The sequence below is a fragment of the Pomacea canaliculata genome, linkage group LG7 (genome assembly GCF_003073045.1).
Source record: "Pomacea canaliculata isolate SZHN2017 linkage group LG7, ASM307304v1, whole genome shotgun sequence".
Taxonomy (NCBI): Eukaryota; Metazoa; Mollusca; class Gastropoda; order Architaenioglossa; family Ampullariidae; genus Pomacea; species Pomacea canaliculata.
This window is the reverse complement of record NC_037596.1, coordinates 19,378,304-19,402,914: the sequence shown is the minus strand read 5'-3', so window position 1 is coordinate 19,402,914 and position 24,611 is coordinate 19,378,304. Positions and strand designations below refer to the sequence as shown.

General features: G+C 37.2%; 1 protein-coding gene across 1 annotated transcript in view; it reads left to right on the top strand.

Moving 5' to 3' along the window:
• LOC112569231 (CWF19-like protein 2) overlaps positions 1-24,611 on the top strand; it is a 25,033-nt gene extending 422 nt beyond the window's left edge. Inside the window, 16 exon segments of the mRNA XM_025246964.1 lie at positions 222-332; positions 807-908; positions 1,451-1,540; positions 16,887-17,217; positions 17,980-18,134; positions 19,776-20,012; positions 20,175-20,249; positions 20,525-20,590; positions 21,384-21,498; positions 21,802-21,890; positions 22,180-22,296; positions 23,117-23,272; positions 23,562-23,642; positions 23,924-23,962; positions 23,964-24,026; positions 24,449-24,611. Of these exon segments, the coding sequence (XP_025102749.1) occupies positions 222-332; positions 807-908; positions 1,451-1,540; positions 16,887-17,217; positions 17,980-18,134; positions 19,776-20,012; positions 20,175-20,249; positions 20,525-20,590; positions 21,384-21,498; positions 21,802-21,890; positions 22,180-22,296; positions 23,117-23,272; positions 23,562-23,642; positions 23,924-23,962; positions 23,964-24,026; positions 24,449-24,598 (1,977 nt within the window). The 3' untranslated portion in view covers positions 24,599-24,611.

The following is a 24,611-nucleotide window of genomic DNA, read 5'->3' as shown; positions in this document are numbered from 1 at the left end:
AAATAGTTGCAATGACGTACACATCTCATAAAGCTGATACTCGTTTGCTACACATATGACTACTTGAGAATATGAGAATAAACTAAAATTAAAAATGTAATGGATTTTGTGATTTAATTTTAATTTAAGAACAGAAGTATGGATCTTTATAGCTTCACTTCTGTGAATATACATTTATGTTTAAGAAATAATGTTTGGGGAAACTTATACTCTCTGCACAGGCAAAACGCCAATATGAGGAATCTGAAAAGAAAAAGGAAAAAGCCAGGTTAGCAGGTGAGGGAACGTGGATGCTTTCATCAGTCAGTGATCGAATCGACAGGGAGGAAGAGGTCAGGATCACTTTTTATTTTCTTTGTGTTATTAAAACTAAGCAGAAAAATTCATGACAAGCATACAGCACGTTTGTGTATCAAAGCCTGATGTACAAGGACTGTGACTCATGATAATTAGTATTATGAACTATACTTACATAATCCCTTGACCAACTGACAAATGGTTATGCTGGATCATTGTTACTGATTGTTGGGAGAACTTTTAGATAGATGCAATAATTATCACTTCAGATCCTGCCTGGAATGCTCGGCCACTCCTTTATGCTTGCCATCCAGTTTTTTATCTGTTCATCTTGGTGCTATGAAGTATATGTGGGATAGCATTTCAGCAGCCTGGTGTAAAATTCAAACAACCAACATCCAAAGATCTCACCACAGCTACTTTTTCAAGACATTTTTTTTCCACTCTTTTTGTCTTCATTTATACATATTGTAATGTTAATATTCATAGTCTTTTTTATTCCTTTGCAGGCAATGAAAAAACTAAAGAAAAAGAAGAAGAAAGAACATAAGAAACAGAAAAAGAAAGAAAAAAAGAAGAGTAAAAAAGATAGTTCCTCTGATTTAGATTCTGTAAGTATATAGTTAAATTAAGTCTATATGCTCATGGAAATAAATCGTTGCTTGACACTGTGTTTCTTGGAACTTTCTTATAAAATAAATCCTTAGAGATTTTTACATAATCTTAAATATGGCCTAACTTCAGATTTTTTAAAAGGACATATTGATATTTTAATTTGTTGTCTGTATGTTTATGTTTCGGTAGATTGTAGGCACAGCGCCCTGTGCTCTTCAGTAAAAAGTATTGCTTATTGGAGCGCATAACTGTATTTTTTTTTTAGTTACTGTGGTAATTAATATTAAAGATGGACATTGATAAGTGCATTAAGTCTCATGTGTTTTACTAGTTCAGGCTGATGTTGTCCAGCCTCAGAGCATTTCCAGAATGCATTGGTGGATTAGTGAAAGTGCTGATGATCTGTGGCTGTTTAAGAACCATTGCTGATATCTCTGCAAAAGCTCATGAGTCTTTGCTGATATATCTACATGTATGAATCTACATAAAGAGAGTGTAGGAAGAAAGACTTTATGTTGTGCATTTCTCATGGTCCTAGTCTAGCAGTGACAGTGAGCATCAGTGGATTGAGAAGGTGGGAGATGACTCTAAAGCACAAGTCAAATCCATCAGTGGACCAAGCCTTCAGGTATGTACTCTTATTTCATCAGCAGACTAAGTCTGAAGGTACAGTATGTGCTTTCTTATCTTATTAACATTACTTTTATATCTTGGGCCTAGAGCCTGTGGCCACATCAGCAACTGTAAAAGGTTTTACACAATTTTCAAATAGCTTAGGCAACATTGTGGTGAAATGCAGCCACACGTCTTCCAAAATCTGATACAGACGATCTCATAATACCTGGATACAGTACTGCAAATTTCTACTGTACACACCATTGCATGACAGAGTGTTAACTGCAATACACAGTTGCATTCCTGCCCATGCTCCCGGTACTGAGCCATTCACACTGTCTTGTGTTTTGTCTGCACATTGCGCAATCAGCCTTCTGCATCTTTATCCATCCTAACCTTCAACCTACCTCACAGGCAGATTCCAGCGCTGGCTTAGGCAGTAATCTTAGGTGTAAACTTCTCTAACAATGTAAAAAAAAGAAAAAATATCAAGAGCAAATATAAAAATAAGGAGGAAACTAAAATAAAAAGAAATATATTTATTAAATAAATTAAAGATTTAGAATCAAATCCATGACTTTAGTGCAAAAGGGGATGCTCTTGTGCTTCCGTTGTACAGTAGCTTCCATCAATACAGGCAGGTCAGCTTAAAATAACTATTCGTGTGTTGCTCTCACAAGATTTGTGTTGCAATAACTTTCAAATATTCCAGATGCAGAACTTTATTGACTTTTTGAAGATTCCGTGTAATGGCAAGGCTATATTCACCGTATGTGTTCAGTGTGCCTATTCGTATCTAACCTTCCATTGTCTTTTATCATTACTGGTCAGCGCAGAGGGTGTGACCTACCTTGGTCATAATGCTGCACATATTTCTTGTCAAATAGGTCTGCAAAACTGCCGAACACTACTCCAGAATTGTATTTAAAAATGTATAATCAACAGCAAATGCCACAATCCATATACACATCTGTGATGTACTATATGTGCTATTTTAATCACTCGACTTGTCAAGTCTTGTTCGGAATGAGAACTTTACTTATGTTTTGCGAGATTTTAGTCTTGGCGAATAACCACATTTCTTTGTCTTCTTGACAATTCAAAAACTACCGGAGAAGTTTTCTTTTCAGGAGAACTGTCTAAAGGAAGAAAAATATAAATAAACATCTTTTTTCTGCTTCAAATGATGTGGAACAAATGATGCACACAAGACGTCAGACACAAGACACTATTCATGTATGGAACAATACAAGACCTACCACAACTCATTTCACACCCCCATCCCTCTGCTAAAACTGAAAATCCCCCAGACTTCTTCCAACTAGGTCGTTATATTGTTTTGTTATACTCCATTACCCTAAACATCTTAACCCAAAAATACCCACACCTAATGAAACACTGTTCCTTCTGGCTACTGTATAACTCTCTCTTTGAAACAACAAAGTATTGAATACTAACAAATATAATTCATGAAAGAAAGAAATTGTGGTAAAGCACATCAGGAAAACAGTGATGGAGTGAGCAGCATGAACATCTCTAAAGATCCTGTGCATCCTACAGAAACATTGTTAAATAACAGCCAGTAAGATATTTCATATTCTGTAGAGACTGACTTCAAAATTGAGTGGTGCAAAAATCTTCATCTTTTCCCACCACCACTCAGTTTCGTTCATAACTTGACCAGGATTAAAATGCTTTCTCATTTCTGCCATGAGCAATCTATAGATCAGGCAAAAAAGATTTGGAACTCGGAATACTGCCTAGATCCAAAGTCTAAAGATGGAAACCTGTTACCATAACAGAATTGAGTTCTTTTTGGCATAATTTGTGCCCAAAATTTAGTAAGTCCAGTGCAGTTGTCAGATTTCTTTTAGATTTGAGAGAAAAATAAGCCTTGCTTTGAAAGAATGAACTAGGAACAGTTGATTTCTGCCCTGTGGGAATGTCAGTTATGGTCTTGATTTATTACACTATCACTTTTAATTCTTTTTTTTTAATGACTTTTTTTCTTTAAAAATGTTTGAATTTCATGCATACCAAGATATATCATGATGTTAATGAGTTAATGGTATAGTTATCAGCATGTCACTCAAGTGGGATACAAAGCAAACTTCTAAAGACGTTTTGAAACTCTATTGTACAAAATCATACATAATCCGAATATTCTTGCTACACTTTCAGCTCCTTTATTCAAAACCAGCATGTTTTTTTCCCATCATCAATTTTTAAAAAGTTAAATTTTTTGATGGATGACTTTATTCTGCAGTCTTTTTTTAAAAAAAATTGTAGAGAGACGACTGGATGTGTTCGACCAGTTTGGCAGAAATCATACCAACTGTAACAAGGGATGAACTGAGAGAGCAGAAGAAAAAGGAAGAAGAGAAGAAAAAACAACCCTCCTGGATCAAGTGAGCCCAAATTTACTTTTTGTTTTTCATGTTAATATTCTTGAGTTAGCAGAGTTCTTAATGTGCAATAAAAACACAAAAAGCCAAAAAAAAAAAGAATTTTTCTCTGTTTTTATCAGATAGTGATGATTATTATTAATTATTTTTTACATATCACTGCTGATTTCTGGTGATGTGGTCTGTGTGAGGAATTGTTGCTTTGTTACTGGACTTGTTCCTATTCATGTGTGATTGATTATGGGATGCTTGCATTGAATAGCCAGGGCAAAATGTCAGAGAGCTCAACCCATACTGGAAAGATGGTGGCACGGGACTGCCTGAAATCAAACCTACAACCAGTGGACTGCAAGGTCTGACTGGGGCAGGTGATGGTGGATTGTCATGGTTGCTGAAGGCATATGAAAGGTGTGAGCAACAGGCCAAAAAGGAAGGGAGACAATTAGAAGATGTTGCTGCTGAGAGATATGGTGTAAGGAAATCTTTTTGTTTTGTAAACATACATGCATGCACACTATTTAACAAGCTAGCTGTCATCTCTTTATTTATACAACCACAGAGTTAAGTTTATCTGATTTATCTTCCAGTTTATAACTAATCAGAATATGCCTTACACATTATTTGTCCCAAAATTGTGTAATCTGAGATATATATATCAGACATCAAAATTTGCTTCAAATAAAATACTCCTGTAATCACAAGAAAGGGGTTTGTGTTAGTGTAATGATATTATTATTGTGATTATTTTACAGCGATCCCTAACCTTATGTAAATTCAGATGTGTTGTAAAATAGCAGATGCCATGGATTAAGTGTCAGATTTGGGTGATAAATGATTTTGTAATGTATGATTCAGTCTTTGAAAAAACTGCAAGCCATGATCGAGGAAGCCAAGGGTACAAAATCCAGAGTGAGATCACAACGTGAGATAATCCAGGAACACTACACTGCAAAAACCCAAAATTTCGTGAAAAGAGACGTCGATCATGTTCTCCACTTGGTCAAGAAGACAGCAAAAGGTTGCCAAGTTATGAGAGTCACAGCAAAGACAATGATTGCAAAAGACATAGTGACAGAGAACAAGACAGGAATGAACAAGGCAGACAGGACAGGTATTATGATCAAAGAGAAGACAGGTATTACCATAAGAGAGAAGACAGATATCTTAAGAGCAGTGAGGTTGGTACCAGAGATGACGAGGATAAAAAGTTCAGAAGCAGTTTTGTCCGTCCTGCTGATGACTTTACTGACAGCTCAGATTCCAGGCAGAGAATGTTCTTGAAGCCGAAAACTAACGAGAGAAGTAGTCCACACAAAAATTTTGCTACAAACTCCTCATCGTCTTCCCTGAAAAAGAAATTTGCCAAACCAGGTGATAGTGATGAAAATGAGCAAGCAGGGGTAAGTAGGAGAGAAAAAGAACGATTGAGAGACTCAGGGTTTAAGGGGAGGCCTGTCATCAGTGCCGGGTGGAAGAAACAGGAATTTCACAAGCCAGAGAAGAGTAGCAACATCCAAGAGGCTGAATGGCGCTCAGGTTCCATAAAGAGGCAAATGCAAGAAAATGCACAGTCGTCCAGCTCAAGTAAGTTCTAGCACAGAAGTCTGTGTGTTTGTTGGAAGGGTCTGTAAAAACGTGTGCACACATTCATGGTTATGCAGGTTTTAGTGGATTTATGACATACGAGGAGACATTAAACTGCGATGACCTGAGCTGAGATTTAAAATTTAAATTGTGAGCAAAATATTTTAGGTTGTCAGTAAATATACAATGCGTTTGATCTGAATATAGCTGGGAGCATATGTCCCTCAAAAATTGCTTAATTAAAATTTATTTTGCATTGATTTGAAGCTTATTTTCATCTGGAAGATTATCAGTTTGAGATATTAGACATAAACAGATGTTGCTTTGGAACAAAGTACATTTTTAAAGAATTCAAAATTCTCTTGTGTTCTTTTATGGGATATTGTTTCCCAATTTGGAGGCGAGTTAACCTAAAATAAATTCAGCAGTCTGAACGTAATATACTATATTACAAGGTAAACACAATTTTAAAATATGGTTTATGAAAGGAATAGTTTTGAATCTGCTTTAAAATGGTCTTTGATGGTGTTTATACAAAAATGTATAAAAAGTATCATTCTTGCAAGAAAAAAATAAACTTAAAAAAATTTACTGCTTTTGTTTAAAAAAAAAAAAGAAAAAAATAGTGGTGATCACCAACTATGAATTTGACTATTGGTGTTAAAGAGTTCTGCTAGTCATGTGATGATTGTGGTCTCACCCCTATTTTTTGTACACTTATCTCTTTTTGGTATAATGTGTGATTATGACAACAATCCTTGTAAATGGTGTCTTTGTTAGGTTCATCTTCAAGCAGTTCTGGTGATGAGTTATCCAGTGAAGAGAAGAGGCAAACAGAGAGGAAGCCTCAAATACCTGCAGTCACAATTTTGTCTGAAGGTGACATGAATGCTTTGGGAGCCAAAATTCTCAGGGCAGAGATGATGGGAGATACTGTGAGTGCAAGTATAATTATTGCTGAATCCCATTTTAAATTTCTTTTGTTTTTTAAGGTCTTTTCCCATGTACATTTGCTCTTGACATGACTATTACACTAGTCTCCTTACATTGGTATGACTTGATTAGATTTATGACTAGCATTTTGATGCTTAAAGTGCAAACAAATGCTAACTAATACAAAGCTAAACGATGGGAACACACTTTTTTTTGAAATTGCAGGTTTTTTTGTGGAATCCAATGTCAGCCAATTGCAGGTGTGTGGTAGAATTAAAAAAAAAACAATTTTAGTATATGAGACTAGATAGCACACCAGATGTGTAAGAGTTAGAATTACAGTGGAAAATTCTCCTTGAGAACTTCCATCCTGTTCTCTGATAGAACAAAGAGAAACGGACTGATGGATGCTAGGGCTTTTAGGAGCCACGACTGATAGCCTAGCCACAGTGTGTATTGTTAGGCCTGTGGTAAGAAAAGTAAATCAGTCTGGCTACAGAAATTTATGGTACCATTACCCTGATCTTCTTGTGGCTCAGAAAAGGAAACTGATCAGTCCAGCTGTATATATACAGTGATACCTCGGTTCTCGAACGCCTTGACTTTCGACCAAATCGGTATTCGACCAGGAAATTCGAGAAAATTTTGTCTTGGAATCCGAACAAATATTTGGAACTCGAACATCCGAACGTCCGAGATGAGCCGAGTTGAGCCGAATGGCGTTCATTCTCCCCAGCGCGCCTTGCTTGCGTCATCAGTGTGAGTGCAGAGAGAGAGAGAGTCTCACGTTTTTGTGGAGAGAGTCATGACATGTGTGCAAAATGGGCAGAAATCGCAAATTTTGTTGAACAACATCACCCTGATAAAGTGGTAGCAAATAGAGCAGTTAACATTTTTAATGACAATGTTATGTCCACTTTCCGCAAAATTTTGCAAAGGAGAGAAAAAACAGCAAACAATTGACAAATTCTTCCGTAAAGAAATCAGCACAAGCAAAACTGCAAGAGCAAGATTCTGATTCTCCTCAGCAAAATATACAGAGAACAGAAACACCCGAAGAGCAGTTACCCTCTGTTTTTATTGAAGAGGCCTCCCCTTCAAAACAATAAACATCCCCCCTTCCCTCCTCCCTCCACATTCATTCCCTCCTGCCATAAAGTTTGGTACAGGTACAGTAAATGAAACACAATTTACTGTACTGTACAGTACATTTTTTATTTTGGTTTTGTTTTAATAAATACACTTTTATTTCTTATTTCTTGTTGAGACTCATGTTTTTCTACATATTATATACAAATTAGGCCAGTAAATAGGCATTTTCTGGGGCTTGGAACGAATTAATCCAGTTTCCATTATTTCCTTTGGGTTTCATTGCTTCGGTTCTCGAACAATTTGGTTCTCGACCGTCCTCCCGGAACGAATTATGTTCGAGAACCGAGGTATCACTGTATATGTATAAAATGATAACGATCAAAATTTTATGGAAAAGTTCAAAAGGTGGAGAAATTTATTTTTTTATATTTCATAGAGCACCATGTGCTCAATTTTAAATAGTTAGTGTTTATAAGTAGACATGACAGCAGATTATCTGTGTATTATTTCAGCCTTGTTTGTTCATTAGCTGAGCCTTTTTTTTTTTTTGCAAATAATTTGTGTTGAATCTGTAGGTTTGTGATTTTGAGGGTGCAGCTCCTTCTGTTGTTGGTCTTGCGAATGATGTTTGTCACAATAGTGTTACAGTTTGTATGGGTTACTTTATAGTTCTGAAAGTTGCATGTTAGAGTTGCCTCTTGCATGATCTTAATGAATGACTTGCAGGAACTGGCACAGAAGCTGAAAGATCAGCTGGAGGAAGCACAACGTGCAAAGGTGGAGCAAGGGACTTCTTCCACATCACAGTCACAGCAAGCAGCAATGGCAAGGTTCAAAGGTCAAAGAAAGTGATGAGGACAATGTGGTGGTTCTGACCCGAACGGGACGTGATGGCATTGTGCGGCCACTTCCAGAACAGACATATGGCAGAGAAGTCAGAGGAAAGCAGAGAAAGAAAAAGAATGTAAGCTGCTTTCTTTATTCTGCTATCTACAATGTCAGCATCTTTATTTAAGAATTAAAAAAAGATTGCACCTCCTCTACATTTGATTAAACATTCCTTATGTCTATTAGCGATGTTTTAAAGTGCATCATGACACAGAGGCTTTTTCTTGTTTCACAGGTAGAGACTCACTCTAGAAAAGGAGAGAGGACAAAGTACTTTGATGACGATGATCGGCATGACCTCAAGAAGCTGGTATGAGGGCTGTATGCGTGTGTGTTTGCTCATGTGCATGTTTATATGTGCTTTACTGAAACTATCTTGGCCATTTCACAGTTCATCTGATAGATCAATTGTCTTGTTTGTGTAACAGTAACAAATGATGTTATGTTTTATCAAATGCCAAATCCCATGTCATCTGCCTGCACTGGATATGATTTCCTTTAATCTTGAATTTTGTGCCACACTTAACAGTATGTTAATGGTTGCTGCATCACAGGTGGAGCAAGAGAAGTTGGGGACAGCAGAAGATCAGAATGCTATGTTCGCTCGCTTGGCTGGCAGGGTGAGTGCTAGAGAGGTGGATCAGTTCTTTAGTTGTAAGCATACATAAATAGTAATTGGTTTAGCGTTGCATGTGATGTTGTATGCCTATGCAGGGTGCAGAGTAAATGGTTAAGACCATTGTGTGATATTTAGTTGAAATATCCGAGATATATATATACATGTAACAGGGTAGGATGCAGTTCTCTTCCCCCAATCTTTCCACAACAACAAAACACAACACTTTCATGTGTTCTGGATCATTTTACTCCAACAACAGTCGATGGTGCTGGCTATGGCGAAACTCTACACAACACACTTACGCTTTCGGTGGAATGTGCTCCCACCTGTGTGCTGTCTCCTCAATTCTGACCACTCGCCTCTGCAACTGACCTTCACACTCCACTCCCCCCAGACACACCCGCGCACCTTCACTCTGTCGATAGTCAGCTCTTCTTTGGTCACGGGGTCGTCACCCGGCCAGTGATTACCCCCTCCCCTCATCGCCAGCCTGTACTTTCCATGTGTGCATGTGTGTGCGTGCCATCTTCCATCCTACTCATACGCGATGTCCCATACTACCATATGCACATGCATACACTTTACATATGTGTGTACAGAAACATAAAATGTGTAAATACTTTTATACATGAGAAGCTTTATTTGCTTGATTTGCGTGTTTATAAAATTCCAGGTTCTTCAAGAATTGCTTTGTTTGCACACTACCATCTAGCTCAAAATAGTGTTAGAGATCAGCTTATTTCATAGCTTAGTAAGGATCAAAACCTCCTTTTTTTATGTTTCTATCTTTTGTAGAGCAAAGAACAGACTGATGATGACTTCCAGGTGGATGATATTTTTATTTCCAAGGCAGCTCGTCAACAATCTGACGCTAGGGCTGAGGAGAAGGAGCGTAGCAAAGCCATCTTTGGTCAGCTGGAATTATAATTTAGTGTTTACAGGACACTTTACAGTTGCTATTCATTGTTAGCCTGTGGTGTTACAATATAATAATAATAGAGTTATCCAGTGAGCATTTATGTCAAGCTTGAGACTAATAACATGAAGATAAGAACTGGTGATGACTGGTGATGCACAGCTTTGGCTGATGTGAAGCTTCATTACTGTTTGGTGAGAGATGATTTACGATGTAGATAATGTCTATCTTATCTGCAACTTTATAATTCAGCCATTTTTTACTTAATATTGTTTTCTTTGTTCATCATATTGTTTTTGCAGAGCACAGAAAAATTACGGCTGCTATGGACAAATGTCACTTTTGCTTTGACAAGGTTCCGAAGCATTTGATCATTGCCATAGGCAGAAAGGTAACTGTGGCAAATCCTTGATAATTCACTCATTCCTCAAATCCTTGACAATTTACTTATGTCTCAAATCTTACTTTCCAAGCCCTCAGAGAAACTGATATCAAAAGTGATGTTATTGAACTGGTGCAGAACAGATGTGTTTCTGCCTGCTGTGCTGAAATAAGTAATGTTGTTAATGCTTTTACTGTAGGGCAAATCATAGTTTATGTTTCCACGTTTTATTATATATGATATGCAGATATACATAGATATACCTAGTAAATTACATGTGATATTCATTCTATCATAGGTGTACTTGTGTTTGCCTTCACACCGTTCACTGACACCTGGCCACTGTCTGATCGTACCAATGCAGCATGTGTCTTCAGGAACATCAGTTGATGAAGATGTCTGGCGTGAAGTACAGGTGCATCTATCTCCCCTATCAGTCATTCTTAGCTAATAGCAGACTATTGATTTCACTGCACAATTTTGCCGTTCTTTGAATCTGTTGTGACTTAAAAATCCATTTTATTCCCAAATAGGTAAAAATAGTTATATTTTTCCTACAATAGTTACTGTTAAAAATTTGGCAGCAGCAGGTAGATGTTTACCTTCACTTCTTTTGTTGCACATTTGTCCATATTCAGAGCATGTTTCATAGAACATTATCTAAATACTTTCAGTGCATATGTACATAATACAAAATGAACATTTCTTAAACTAAAGGACATTTTTAAACTAAATGAGCATGAAATAGGATAGGTTAATTGGTAAAAAAAAAATTGTTTCAGCTAAAGCAAAAGTGAGATATGAGGCACTACTACCAACATCCAACACTCTCCTAATATTTTGATGCTTTAAAACACAGATTTATCAAAATCAAATCTTGTCATCGTAGTGTCAGTTTCCTCCTTTTGTGTACACCTACAATAAACCTGCTATCAGAATAGCTTATATTTAGATTATTTTATAGACATAATAGGGGGAACTAACAGTCTTTTATTTAAAAAAATCAGGTTTATGTAGATGAATTGTGACAATGGCCAGAGGAAGTGCTGGAGTATATTATTTATGCATCATCGTTGCCTACCTTGCAATCTCAATTTGCTTGTTAAGGACAGTAGGCACAGTGTCAGTTGTATTTGAACAACTAGAACCATTTTTCTTCCTTTACCTTACCTGGTCTTTCTCCTGTAGCTGAAAAAGGAGTTTAACTAAATCCTTTTTACACAGGCTTTTCGAAAAAGCCTGGTCAGGATGTTCGCTAGTAAGGACCAGGACTTGATAGTCATGGAGGCCAGCATGCATCTGAAACACTTCCCTCACATGTGTGTGGAGTGCATTCCTTTGGATCAAGAAACTGGCAGCATGGCACCCATCTATTTCAAGGTACTCTGTCCTTGACCTGCACATGCACACCTAAATTAAACACTAATTAGAACTTGTTGGATATCAGGTGTAATTTAAGAATGTGATATTTGATCTGAATGTTACTGAGTGCAATTGAATGCAGCTGTCTGAAACACGAATGCACGAGTTTGTGTGGCAGATATAAATAGGTTATGGTGTTGTTTTGGGCTTTTATATTGAGCTGCACCAAACTGCCCTCTGGGATAAATAAAGTGTTATATATCTTATATCTGCAATTTAAATAATGTTATAATATTGGGAATTTCAGAAAGCCATCATGGAAGCTGGCCCAGAGTGGTCAAACAACAAAAAACTGGTTGACCTTAGCAAGAAGGATATCCGACATGCAGTGAGTAATCTTGTAGACCAGACTTGGGCAAGGGGCGGCCCGTGGGCCGGATCCGGCCCGCCCGCTGGCCCGCCCGCCACTATATAAACTACATATACAGTATTGGGTAAAACGGAGTTAACTACATGTATATTAGTCCGACCCTCTAAAACCATCCCAATTTCTCATGAGGCCCCTTGGGAAAATTAATTGCCCACCCCTGTTTTAGACAGTGATAACTATGTTGATGTCAACACAGCAGAACTTGAATTACACACAACTTAGATATTTTTTACCCTTTTCTGTGATTGTATGTATCCTGTGATCTTGTTGATTGGTTTTGTCTAATGTTATTGTACTTTTATTCCATTTTTATCCAAGAAATACTCAATTAAAATATGTCGAGGTTATAAACATATAAAGATGCTTGTAATGTTTATGAATCTGTGTGCATAGGTTTGTGTTAAATGACTCTTTTAAATACATCTACAGATTCCAAAAGGATTTCCATACTTCAGTGTAGACTTCGGCTTACAGGGGGGTTTTGCTCATGTTATTGAAGATGAGCAACGTTTTCCATCATACTTTGGAAGGGTAAGTTTTAAAACAAGAAATTTCTTATTTATTCTTATTTAATACTACTTCTCATTTTTGTTTCCTTCTCTCTTCGACTGCTTCTAGAAACTGGCCTCTGGCCTACTAAAGTAAAGATGTTTATCTCTCTTTTTGAGTTTCTTTTTTCACTCACTTATGCTAGAAACTTGAACAATTAAAAATACTTGATATTCTCTTTTTTTTTTTCTTTCCCTCTCTTACTCTATGTTTGGTTTTTCGAACCTGTATTTTATTTGGGGATAGACCTAGATGTGTGTGTACCTATTTCTTTATGTACAATTTCTTTATTGGGTAGGCTCATGCCCATAACCGATGTGTTCAGAGAGAGAGAGAGCAATCTAATGCACTAATGCTCAATAAACATTGTCTGAACAGCTATGTAAACTACTTCTCTATGTAATCTTCTCCTGTGAAATAAAACTCTTGCAGGAAATAGTGGGAGGAATGCTGGATGCCGAGCCTGCTCTTTGGAGGAAACCCCATCGTGAGGTGTTTGAAGATCAGAGATGCAAAGTTCTGGAATTTGCTGAATGGTGGAAACCTTATGACTGGACACAGCAGTTGTCAAAAGATGATTAAAAACATTTGAAAGGGAAATCAACGCTAATTTCTTTATTTATAATTATTTTTGTGCTCAGATTAAGTCAGAAATTCCTAAATACAAGATATGCTACTTTTTTTGTGATGAAAATGCAAATTGTTGTCAGTGTCACAAAAATATTTTCAGGCACCGGCATAAGTATACATTTGGGTATACACATGTATACATTTGGTACTAAAAAGAGAAAAGTGAAGAGGAGTTGATTACAAATTTCTCCTTAATTCTCATTAATTTCTCCCCTTAATTAAAGAAATCTTTCTCTTTTGTTTTGTTTATATACACGGGCATAAAACACTGCATGCAAGCATTTGCTCATGCACGTTCACATAAAAGCATCCTCCCCATGCTCACGGTCTGAGCTGTGCACACTGTCTTGTGTTTTGTCTGCACATTGCGCAATCAGCCTTCTATATCTTTATCCTAACCTTCAACCTATCTCTCAGGCTGATTTCTGCGCTGACTTAGGCAGTAATCTTAGGTGTAAACTTCTCTAACAATGTAAACAAAAGAAAAAATATTAAGAGCAAAAATGAAAATAAGGAGGAAACTAAAATAAAAAGAAATACATGTGTTGAATAAATTAAAGATTTAGAATAAAATCCATGACTTTAGTGCAAAAGGGGATGCTCTTGTGCTTCTGTTGTACAGTAGCTTCCATTAATACATTCAGGTCTGCAATGACTGATATCAGGTATCTCCAGGAAGTTCAGCTTAAAATAACTGTTAGTGTGTTGCTCTCACAAGACTTGTGTTGATGGAATGATATTTCTATCTGCGAAAGCTGGGCCAATACACTAAATATTGTGAGTTGAGTTTTAATACAAATGTCATAATAACTTTCAAATATTCCAGATGCAGAACTTTATTGACTTATCGAAGATTCCGTGTAATGGCAAGGCTATATTCACTGAATCTGTTCAGTGTGCCCATTCGTATCTAACCTTCCATTGTCTTTTATCATTACCTGTCAGCGCAGAGGGTGTGACCTACCTTGGTCGTAATGCTGTGCATTGCAAGTGCTAAAAATTAAATCCAACTGATCTGCTAAACATTATATTGAAATTGCCATGTACATATACTGTACACAATCCTAAAGCTTAATTTCAGTATGCTGCTTACATAAGCTGTACACTGTAAGTTTTAATTAGGTTATATAAGTGTGAGGATTAGCCCATGGGCCAAAATGCTATCAGTATCATAGCATTACGTAAACTTTTCAAAATTAATTGAGCTTCATCCTTTAGTTGGTAAACATGATGGCAGTTGATGGAAGTACATAGATATTCCAAATCTTCCTTTCTCATTCCAAAAGAATTGGCCTCTTAGCAATAAGGTCTTAGCAAGTTAGTATGACGGAAGCATGTCCTAAATGTATACTTTGTATACGATCCCAATACTCCTTTTTAACAGTAGCGTCAAAGAAACTCTCATCTGCAAACTTAATTCTGACCGATCACAATGTCCGCCCTCTTGAATAGAGAGCGTAGGTCGTAGGACCTGCAAAGGCTAACTCCTAGGGGTGCGCTGCCCAGCGTTACGTAACGCGTGTGCTCGCAGGCGCTCACCCACCTTTCGCTCCGGTACGGCCCGCCCGTCATAGGCGCCCGCGTGCACACTTCTCGATTGGCTAGCTTCGCTCGATTCGCTACGCCTGTGTAACATGAGGCATTAGACGACATAACTTCCGGTTTAGTCACATTCTTTGTTACGGCTCGCCGAGACTAACAGCGGAGAACTACGCAAGAGGCTGAGCGTCTTGGCAGACAGACAGCAGTCCTCCTACACGCGTCCTTCACCACCAGACTCTTAAAGATGGAAACTTTTATCGATGAAAAGACGAACATGCCTAAAATTGTCAAGGTAGGAATTAAGGAATATCATAGGTGTTTATTTTAGTAAAATAATTATAAATGGATACGACTTATAAATCCCTCAAATCACAATGGCACACAGTTGTCGAATCTTTGGCGTGATTTACTGATTTTACTAGAAATAAACAACTGTTAAAAAGAAAGAGTTAAAATGGTAAGGTGGGCTTAAATTAGAGATGCAGACGTTCTGAATTGTGTTAGACCAAAATTTCGGGTAGTAAAACGAGTGTTATTTACAGAGGCATCTAAATCACAGCTTCTAATCGCGTGCTGCGATATGGCAATCTTTGTATTAAGATATGACGGTCAATAAACTTAGCTTGTGAAAAATACAAGGATTGCTATTAAAAAAACTGAATGGATTTTTTAAAATTATTGAGATGGACTGGCAGTAGAATTTGTAAAGTTTCTCACCTGCAAATGAAGCTGATGATCAGCACACACCCTGATTTTTATGTGTTCTACATAACTAAGCAAGTTTGTTTACATTTCTTGTAAGTTTTGCCTGTGCAAAGATTATAAGCTATTAATGAAGGTCCCACTGACAGTTTACAACATTGCTAGCAGAATCTCAGCATTTTTCACCACTTTTCTTGTCAAATTGGTCTGCAAAACTGCCAACACTACTCCAGAATTGTATTAAAAAATTTATAATCAACAGCAAATGCCACAATCAGTTTACACATCTGTGATGTACTATAATGTGCTATTTTAATCACACGACTGCCAAGTCTTGATCGTGAAGAGAACTTTACTTACGTTTCGCGAGATTTTAGCCTTGACAGATGACCACATTTCTTTGTCTTCTTGACAATTCAAAAAATGATGGCGAAGTGTTCTTTTCAGGAGAACTGGCAGAAGGGAAAAAAAATATAAAGACTGGTTGATAAACATTGTGCACGATGTGCTGCCTCCTTGAATCTTTTGTCAATGGGCGAAAGTGCTTTGAAGAAGCACATGCTTACTGATAGACACAATTAAGAAGCGCATGAAAATATTTCTGGAAGATACACGCATTTGTGTTATGGATTACTTTCGTAATTAAGAACATCTGCACTACACTAGTTGCACCACTCCGTATTCGCAAAAAACCCCAAAACAAACCTAACTCTTCTTTCAAAAGGTGTTTAGAAACTTATCTCTTTCCTGAACCAGAGCCTTGATCTTCTAATATACTGTGCATAGCTTTATTTCTCTCTCTCCACTTTTGAGTGTGTGAGAGAGATATGAACTGGCTTTTGTATTACACTTAAGAATGGCTTTCAGTTCTTGCAATTATTATTACTTAGATTTCTAGAAAACTTGGAACATTAACGGTGTATGTTATCAGCGCGTTCAAGTTATCTAAATATGGCAGATGATATGCATCAGAATTAACTCTTTGATTATTTATTACTATAATAGTAATACCTGTATTTCAGAACATAGAGAAGACCAAAGATTTATAAATAATACCTCTCTCCGACCGTACATGAGAAAAACTTAAGCATTGATGACTGTCACTCAGGTCCTTAAAAATGCATGAAAGGCCCTTCTTTTTCTTTTCCTATACACCCCCAGTGGAGCATAGGGCCGCAACCACACCTCGCCATCAGACCTGGTCCTGGGCATCCCTTTTCAGTTCGGACCATGTCATGCCAGCAAGGTCCTTATAAGATCCTCACTTGGCACCATCCTTGATCCCTGGGAACCATGATTGTGATAATGATTATCATTAATTGTAGAGAGACGACTGGATGTGTTCGACCAGTGTGGCCGAAATCAAGGACCAAAAAGGTCCACACAAGCATTTTACTGCAAACTCCTCATCGTCTTCCCTGAAAAAGAAATTTGCCAAACCAGGTGATAGTGATGAAAATGAGCAAGCATGGGTAAGTAGGAGAGAAAAGGAACGATTGAGAGACTCGGGGTTCAAAGGGAGGCCTGTCATCAGTGCCGGGTGGAAGAAACAGGAATTTCACAAGCCAGAGAAGAGTAGCAACATCCAAGAGGCTGAATGGCGCTCAGGTTCCACAAAGAGGCAAAGGCAAGAAAATGCACAGTCATCCAGCTCAAGTAAGTTCTAGCACAGAAGTCTGTGTGTTTGTTGGAAGGGTCTGTAAAAACATGTGCACACATTCATGGTTATGCAGGTTTTAGTGGATTTATGACATACGAGGAGACATTCAAACTATGATGACCTGAGCTGAGATTTAAAAAATAAATTGCGAGTAAAAGATGTTAGGTTGTCAGTAAATATACAGTGCGTTTGATCTGAATATAGCTGGGAGCATATGTCCCTCAAAAATGGCTTAATTAAAATTTATTTTGCGTTAATTTGAAGCTTATTTTCATCTGGAAGATTATCAGTTTGAGATATTAGACATGAACAGATGTTGCTTTGGAACAAAGTACATTTTTAAAGAATTCAAAATTCTCTAGGGTTCTTTTATAAGTTATTATTTCCCAGTTTGGAGACGAGTAACCTAAAATAAATTCAGCAGTCTGAACGTAATATACTATATTACAAGGCAAACACAATTTTAAAATGTGGTTTATGAAAGGAATAGTTTTGAATCTGTTTTAAAATGGTCTTTGATGGTGTTTATACAAAAATGTATAAACAGTATCATTCTTACAAGAAAAAAAAATTAAAAAATGTACTGTTTTTGTTTAAAAAAAATTAAAAAAATAGTAGTGATGAAAGTGACTATCAGTGTTAAAGAGTTCTGCTAGTCATGTGATGACTGTGGTCTTACCCCTATTTTTGTACACTTATCTCTTTTCTGTATAATGTGTGATTATGACAACAATCCTTGTAAATGGTGTCTTTGTTAGGTTCATCTTTAAGCAGTTCTGGTGATGAGTCATCCAGTGAAGAGAATAGGCAAACAGAGAGGAAGCCTCAAATACCTGCAGTCACAATTTTGTCTGAAGGCGACATGAATGCTTTGGGAGCCAAAATTCTCAGGGCAGAGATGATGGGAGATACTGTGAGTGCAAGTATAATTATTGCTGAATCTAATTTAAATTTTTTTTTTCAAGTCTTTTCCCATGTGCACTCAATCATTTATTTGCTCTTGACATGATTATTACACTGAAGGCTGTCTCCTTACGTTGGTATGACTTGATTAGATTTATGACTAGCATTTTGATGCTTAAAATTAGCTATACATTTCATTAAATTTGCATGGTTAAATCAGTATAAAAATATGTTTAGTAGGAACACTTGTTTATGGCAACATGATTTGTTCCCTTCACCCTGCACCCTTTCCATAGACCTGGTTAGCTATGCAGTTGCCATGGGGGCAAGATGAGTGACTCTGGAGTGGGTGAGGTAGCATCCAAGTTTATATGTATAAATAGCAGCAAAATGCAGTGCCTACACTGTTTGCCACAGTGTTAGGGGGGTCATTCCTTTTCTTCGATTATTTCGATTAGAGAATTACCTTTGCGCTCTGTAGGTGTTGTGCTCCGCTGCCAAGTGGATTACATATTTTGAAATAATCTTTCTTATTAGGTCCCCTGTTTTGAGTGAAGGAGAAGCACAACAGCACTTTGTAGTGTAGTAGTCTGCTGAAAAGTGGCTCACATACTTCAAAATCCCTTTTTCTTCCATTTAGTTATCAGTAACTGAGTAATGTAAATAAGAAGTAGATGTGGATAATTTATGACATTGTAGGATAGAATTGGTTTGTGAATAATGTAAATAAATCCATTTTAATTTACATACTTCTTTGTGTGACTCAGTATATGTTGTGTGTCTGTCCTCATGGTGTGAACAAAATAGCAATATATTTCTTAAAGGAATGTAACTCGTGTCGTCTTGTGCACAGCAGTGAAACACATAGCAAAAATGTCAAGTGACAGAAGCTAACCAATACAAAGCTAAATGAAGGACACACACCTTTTTTGGAAATAGAAGGTTTTTTTGTGGAATCCAATGTCAGCCATTTGCAGGTGTGTGATAGAATTAAAAAAAATCACAACGTGAGTATATTAGACTAGATAGCCCACCAGATGTATAAGAGTTAGAATTACAGTGGAAAATTCTCCTTGAGAACTTCCATCCTCTTCTCTGGTAGAACAAAGAGACAAGGACTGATGGATGCTAGGGCTTTTAGGAGCCACGACTAACTGATAGTCTGGCCACAGTGTGTATTGTTAGGCCTGTGGTAGGAAAAGTAAATCAGTATGGCTACAGAAATTTATGGTACCATTACCCTGATCTTCTTGTGGCTCAGAAAAGGAAACTGATCAGTCCAACTTTATGTATAAAATGATAACGATCAAAATTTTATGGAAAGGTTCAATAGGTAGAGATTTTTTTTTATTTTTTTATTTCACTGAGCACCATGTGCTCAGTTTTGAATAGTTAGTGTTTATAAGTAGACATGGCAGCAGATTATCTGTGTATTATTTCAGCCTTGTTTGTTCATTAGCTGATATTTTTTTGCAAATAATTTCTGTGTTGAATCTGCAGGTTTGTAATTTTAAGGGTGCAGCTCCTTCTTTTGTTAGTTTTGCAAATGATGTTTGTCACAATAGTGTTACAGTTTGTATGGGTTACTTTACAGTTCTGAAAGTTGCATGTTAGAGTTGCCTCTTGCATGATCTTAATGAATGACTTGCAGGAACTGGCACAGAAGCTGAAAGATCAGCTGGAGGAAGCACAACGTGCCAAGGCGGAGCTAGGGACTTCTTCCACATCACAGTCACAGCAAGCAGCAATGGCAAGTTCAAAGGTCAAAGAAACTGATGAGGACAATGTGGTGGTTCTGACCCGAACGGGACGTGATGGCATTGTGCGGCCACTTCCAGAACAGACATATGGCAGAGAAGTCAGAGGAAAGCAGAGAAAGAAAAAGAATGTGAGCTGCTTTCTTTATTCTACTATCTACAATGTCAGCATCTTTGTTTAAGAATTAAAAAAAGATTGCACCTCCTCTACATTTGATTAAACATTCCTTATGTCTGTTAGCGATGTTTTAAAGTGTATCATGATGCAGAGAGGCTTTTTCTTGTTTCCACAGGTAGAGACTCACTCTAGAAAGGGAGAGAGGACAAAGTACTTTGATGACGATGATCGGCATGACCTCAAGAAGCTGGTATGAGGGCCGTATGTGTGTGTGTGTGTGTATTTGCTCATGTGCATGCATACATGTGTGTATGTTTGTATGTGCTTTACTGAAACTAGGCCATTTCACAGTTCATCTGATGGATCAATTGTCTTGCTTGTGTAACAGTAACAAATGATATTATGTTTTATCAAATGCCAAATCCTCAGAGTTCCCATGTCATCTGCCTGCACCTGGATATGATTTCCTTTAATCTTGAATTTTGTGCCACACTTAACAGTATGTTAATGTTTGCTGTATCACAGGTGGAGCAAGAGAAGTTGGGGACAGCAGAAGATCAGAATGCTATGTTCGCTCGCTTGGCTGGCAGGGTGAGTGCTAGAGAGGTGGATCAGTTCTTTAGTTGTAAGCATACATAAATAGTAATTGGTTTAGCGTTGCATGTGATGTTGTATGCCAAGCAAGGTGCAGAGTAAATGGTTAAGACCATTGTGTGATAAATAGTTGAAATATCCGATATATATACATGTAACAGGGTAGGATGCAGTTCTCTTCCCCCAATCTTTCCAGAACAACAAAACGCAACACTTTCATGTGTTCTGGATGATTTACTCCAACGCCAGTCGATGGTGCTGACTATGGCGAAACTCTACACAACACACTTGCACTCTCGGTGGAATGTGCTCTCCCCTCTGCGCTGTCTCTTCAATTCTGACCACTCGCCTCTGCAACTGACCTTCACACTCCACTCCCCCCAGACACACCCGCGCACCTTCACTCTGTCGCTAGTCAGCTCTCCTTCGGTGACGGGGTTGTCACCCGGCCAGTGATTACCCCCTCCCCTCATCGCCAGCCTGTACTTTCCCTGTGTGCATGTGTGTGCGTGCCATCTTCCATCCTACTCATACGCGATGTCCCATACTACCATATGCACACACATACACTTTACATATAAACATGTGTGTACAGAAACATAAAATGTGTAAATACTTTTATACATGAGAAGCTTTATTTGTTTGATTTGTGTGTTTATAAAATTCCAGATTCTTCAAGAATTGCTTTGTTTGCACACTACCATCTAGCTCAAAATAGTGTTAGAGATCAGCTTATTTCATAGCTTAGTAAGGATCAAAACCTCCTTTTTTATGTTTCTATCTTTTGTAGAGCAAAGAACAGACTGATGATGACTTCCAGGTGGATGATATTTTTATTTCCAAGGCAGCTCGTCAACAATCTGATGCTAGGGCTGAGGAGAAGGAGCGTAGCAAAGCCATCTTTGGTCAGCTGGAGTTATATTTGAGTGTTTACAGGACACTTTACAGTTGCTATTCATTGTTAGCCTGTGGTGTTACAATATAATAATAATTATCCAGTGAGCTTTTATGCCAAGCTTAAGACTAATAACATTAAGATAAGAACTGGTGGTGACTGGTGATGCAGAGCTTTGGTTGATGTGAAGCTTCATTACCGTTTGATGAGAGATGATTTACTGCTGTAGATAGCATCTATCTTATCTGCAACGTTATAATTCAGCCATTTTTTACTTAATATTGTTTTCTTTGTTCATCATATTGTTTTGCAGAGCACAGAAAAATTACTGCTGCTATGGACAAATGTCACTTTTGCTTTGACAAGGTTCCGAAGCATTTGATCATTGCCATAGGCAGAAAGGTAACTGTGGCAAATCCTTGATAATTCACTCATTCCTCAAATCCTTAACAATTTACTTATGTCTCAAATCTTACTTTCCAAGCCCTCAGAGAAACTGATATCAAAAGTGATGTTATTCAACTGGTTCGTAACAGATGTGTTTCTGCCTGCTGTGCTGAAATAAGTTATCTTGTTAATGCTTTTACTGTAGGGCAAATCATAGTTTATGTTTCTACATTTTATTGTATATGATATGCAGATATACATAGATATACCTAGTAAATTACATCTGATATTCATTCTGTCGTAGGTGTACTTGTGTTTGCCTTCACACCGTTCACTGACACCTGGCCACTGTCTGATCGTACCAATGCAGCATGTGTCTTCAGGAACATCAGTTGATGAAGATGTCTGGCGTGAAGTACAGGTGCAGCTATCTCCCCTATCAGTCATTCTTAGCTAATAGCAGACTATTGATTTCACTGCAGAATTTTGGCTTTCTTTGAGTCTGTTGTGACTTAAAAATCTGTTTTATTCCCAAATAGGTAAAAATAGTTATATTTTTCCTACAATAGTTACTGTTAAAAATTTGGCAGCAGCAGGTAGATGTTTACCTTCACTTCTTTTGTTGCACATTTGTCCATATTCAGAGCATGTTTCATAGAACATTATCTAAATACTTTCAGTGCATATGTACATAATACAAAATGAACAATTTTAAACTAAATGAGCATGAAAGAGGATAGGTTAATAGAAAAAAAAAATTGTTTCAGCTAAAGCAAAAGTGAGATATGAGGCACTACCACCAACATCCAACACTCTCCTAATATTTTGATGCTTTAAAACACAGATTTATCAAATTCAGATCTTATCATATTATTGTCAGTTTCCTCATATTGTGTATACCTACATAAAGAATATATAAAGAATTTATAAAGAATAAACCTGCTATCAGAATAGCTTATATTTAGATTATTTTATAGACATAATAGGGGGGAACTAACAGTCTTTGATTTCAAAAAATCAGGTTTATGTAGATGAATTGTGACAATGGCCAGAGGAAGTGCTGGAGTATTTTATTATTTATGCATCATCTTTGCCTACCTTGCTATCTCAGTTTGCTTGCTAAGGACAGTAGGCACAGTGTCAGTTGTGTTTCAACAACTAGAACCATTTTTCTTCCTTTACCTTACCTGGTCTTTCTCCTGTAGCTGAAAAAGGAGTTTAACTAAATCCTTTTTACACAGGCTTTTCGAAAAAGCCTGGTCAGGATGTTCGCTAGTAAGGACCAGGACTTGATAGTCATGGAGGCCAGCATGCATCTGAAACACTTCCCTCACATGTGTGTGGAGTGCATTCCTTTGGATCAAGAAACTGGCAGCATGGCACCCATCTATTTCAAGGTACTCTGTCCTTGACCTGCATGTGCACACCTAAATTAAACACTAATTAGAACTTGCTGGATATCAGGTGTAATTTAAGAATGTGATATTTGATCTGAATGTTACTGAGTGCAATTGAATGCAGCTGTCTGAAACACGAATGCACGAGTTTGTGTGGCAGATATAAATAGGTTATGGTGTTGTTTTGGGCTTTTATATTGAGCTGCACCAAACTGCCCTCTGGAATAAATAAAGTGTTATATATCTTATATCTGCAATTTAAATAATGTTATAATATTGGGAATTTCAGAAAGCCATCATGGAAGCTGGCCCAGAGTGGTCAAACAACAAAAAACTGGTTGACCTTAGCAAGAAGGATATCCGACATGCAGTGAGTAATCTTCTAGACAGTGATAACTATGTTGATGTCAACACATCAGAAATTGAATTACACACCTTTGATATTTTTCACCCTTTTCTGTGATTGTATGTGTCATGTGATCTTGTTGATTGATTTTGTCTAATGTTATTGTACTTTTATTCCATTTTTTTCCCAAAAATACTCGATTAAAATATGTCGAGGTTATAAACATATATAAAGATGCTTGTAATGTTTATGAATCTGTGTGCATAGGTTTGTGTTAAATGACTTTGTTTTAAATACATCTACAGATTCCAAAAGGATTTCCATACTTCAGTGTAGACTTTGGCTTTACAGGGGGGTTTTGCTCATGTTATTGAAGATGAGCAACGTTTTCCATCATACTTTGGAAGGGTGAGTTTTAGTAAAACAACAGAATTCTTATTTATTCTTATTTAATACTTTAATAGCTTCTAGAAACTGGCCTCTGTCCTACTAAATTAAAGATGTTTATCTCTCTTTTCGTGTTCTTTTTTCTCTTATGTATGTTAGAAACTTGAACAATTAAAAATACTTGGTATTCTCTTTTTTTTCTTTCTCTCTCTTACTCTGTGTATAGTTATTTGAACCTGTATTTTATTTGGGGATAGACCTAGGTGTGTGTGTACCTATTTCTTTATGTACAATTTCTTTATTGGGTAGGCTCATGCCCATAACCGATGTTTTCAGAGAGAGAGAGAGCAATCTAATGCACTAATGCTTAATAAACATTGTCTGAACAGCTATGTAAACTACTTTTCTCTGTAACATTCTCCTGTGAAATAAAACTCTTGCAGGAAATAGTGGGAGGAATGCTGGATGCCGAGCCTGCTCTTTGGAGGAAACACCATCGTGAGGTGTTTGAAGATCAGAGATGCAAAGTTCTGGAATTTGCTGAATGGTGGAAACCTTATGACTGGACACAGCAGTTGTCAAAAGATGATTAAAAACATTTGAAAG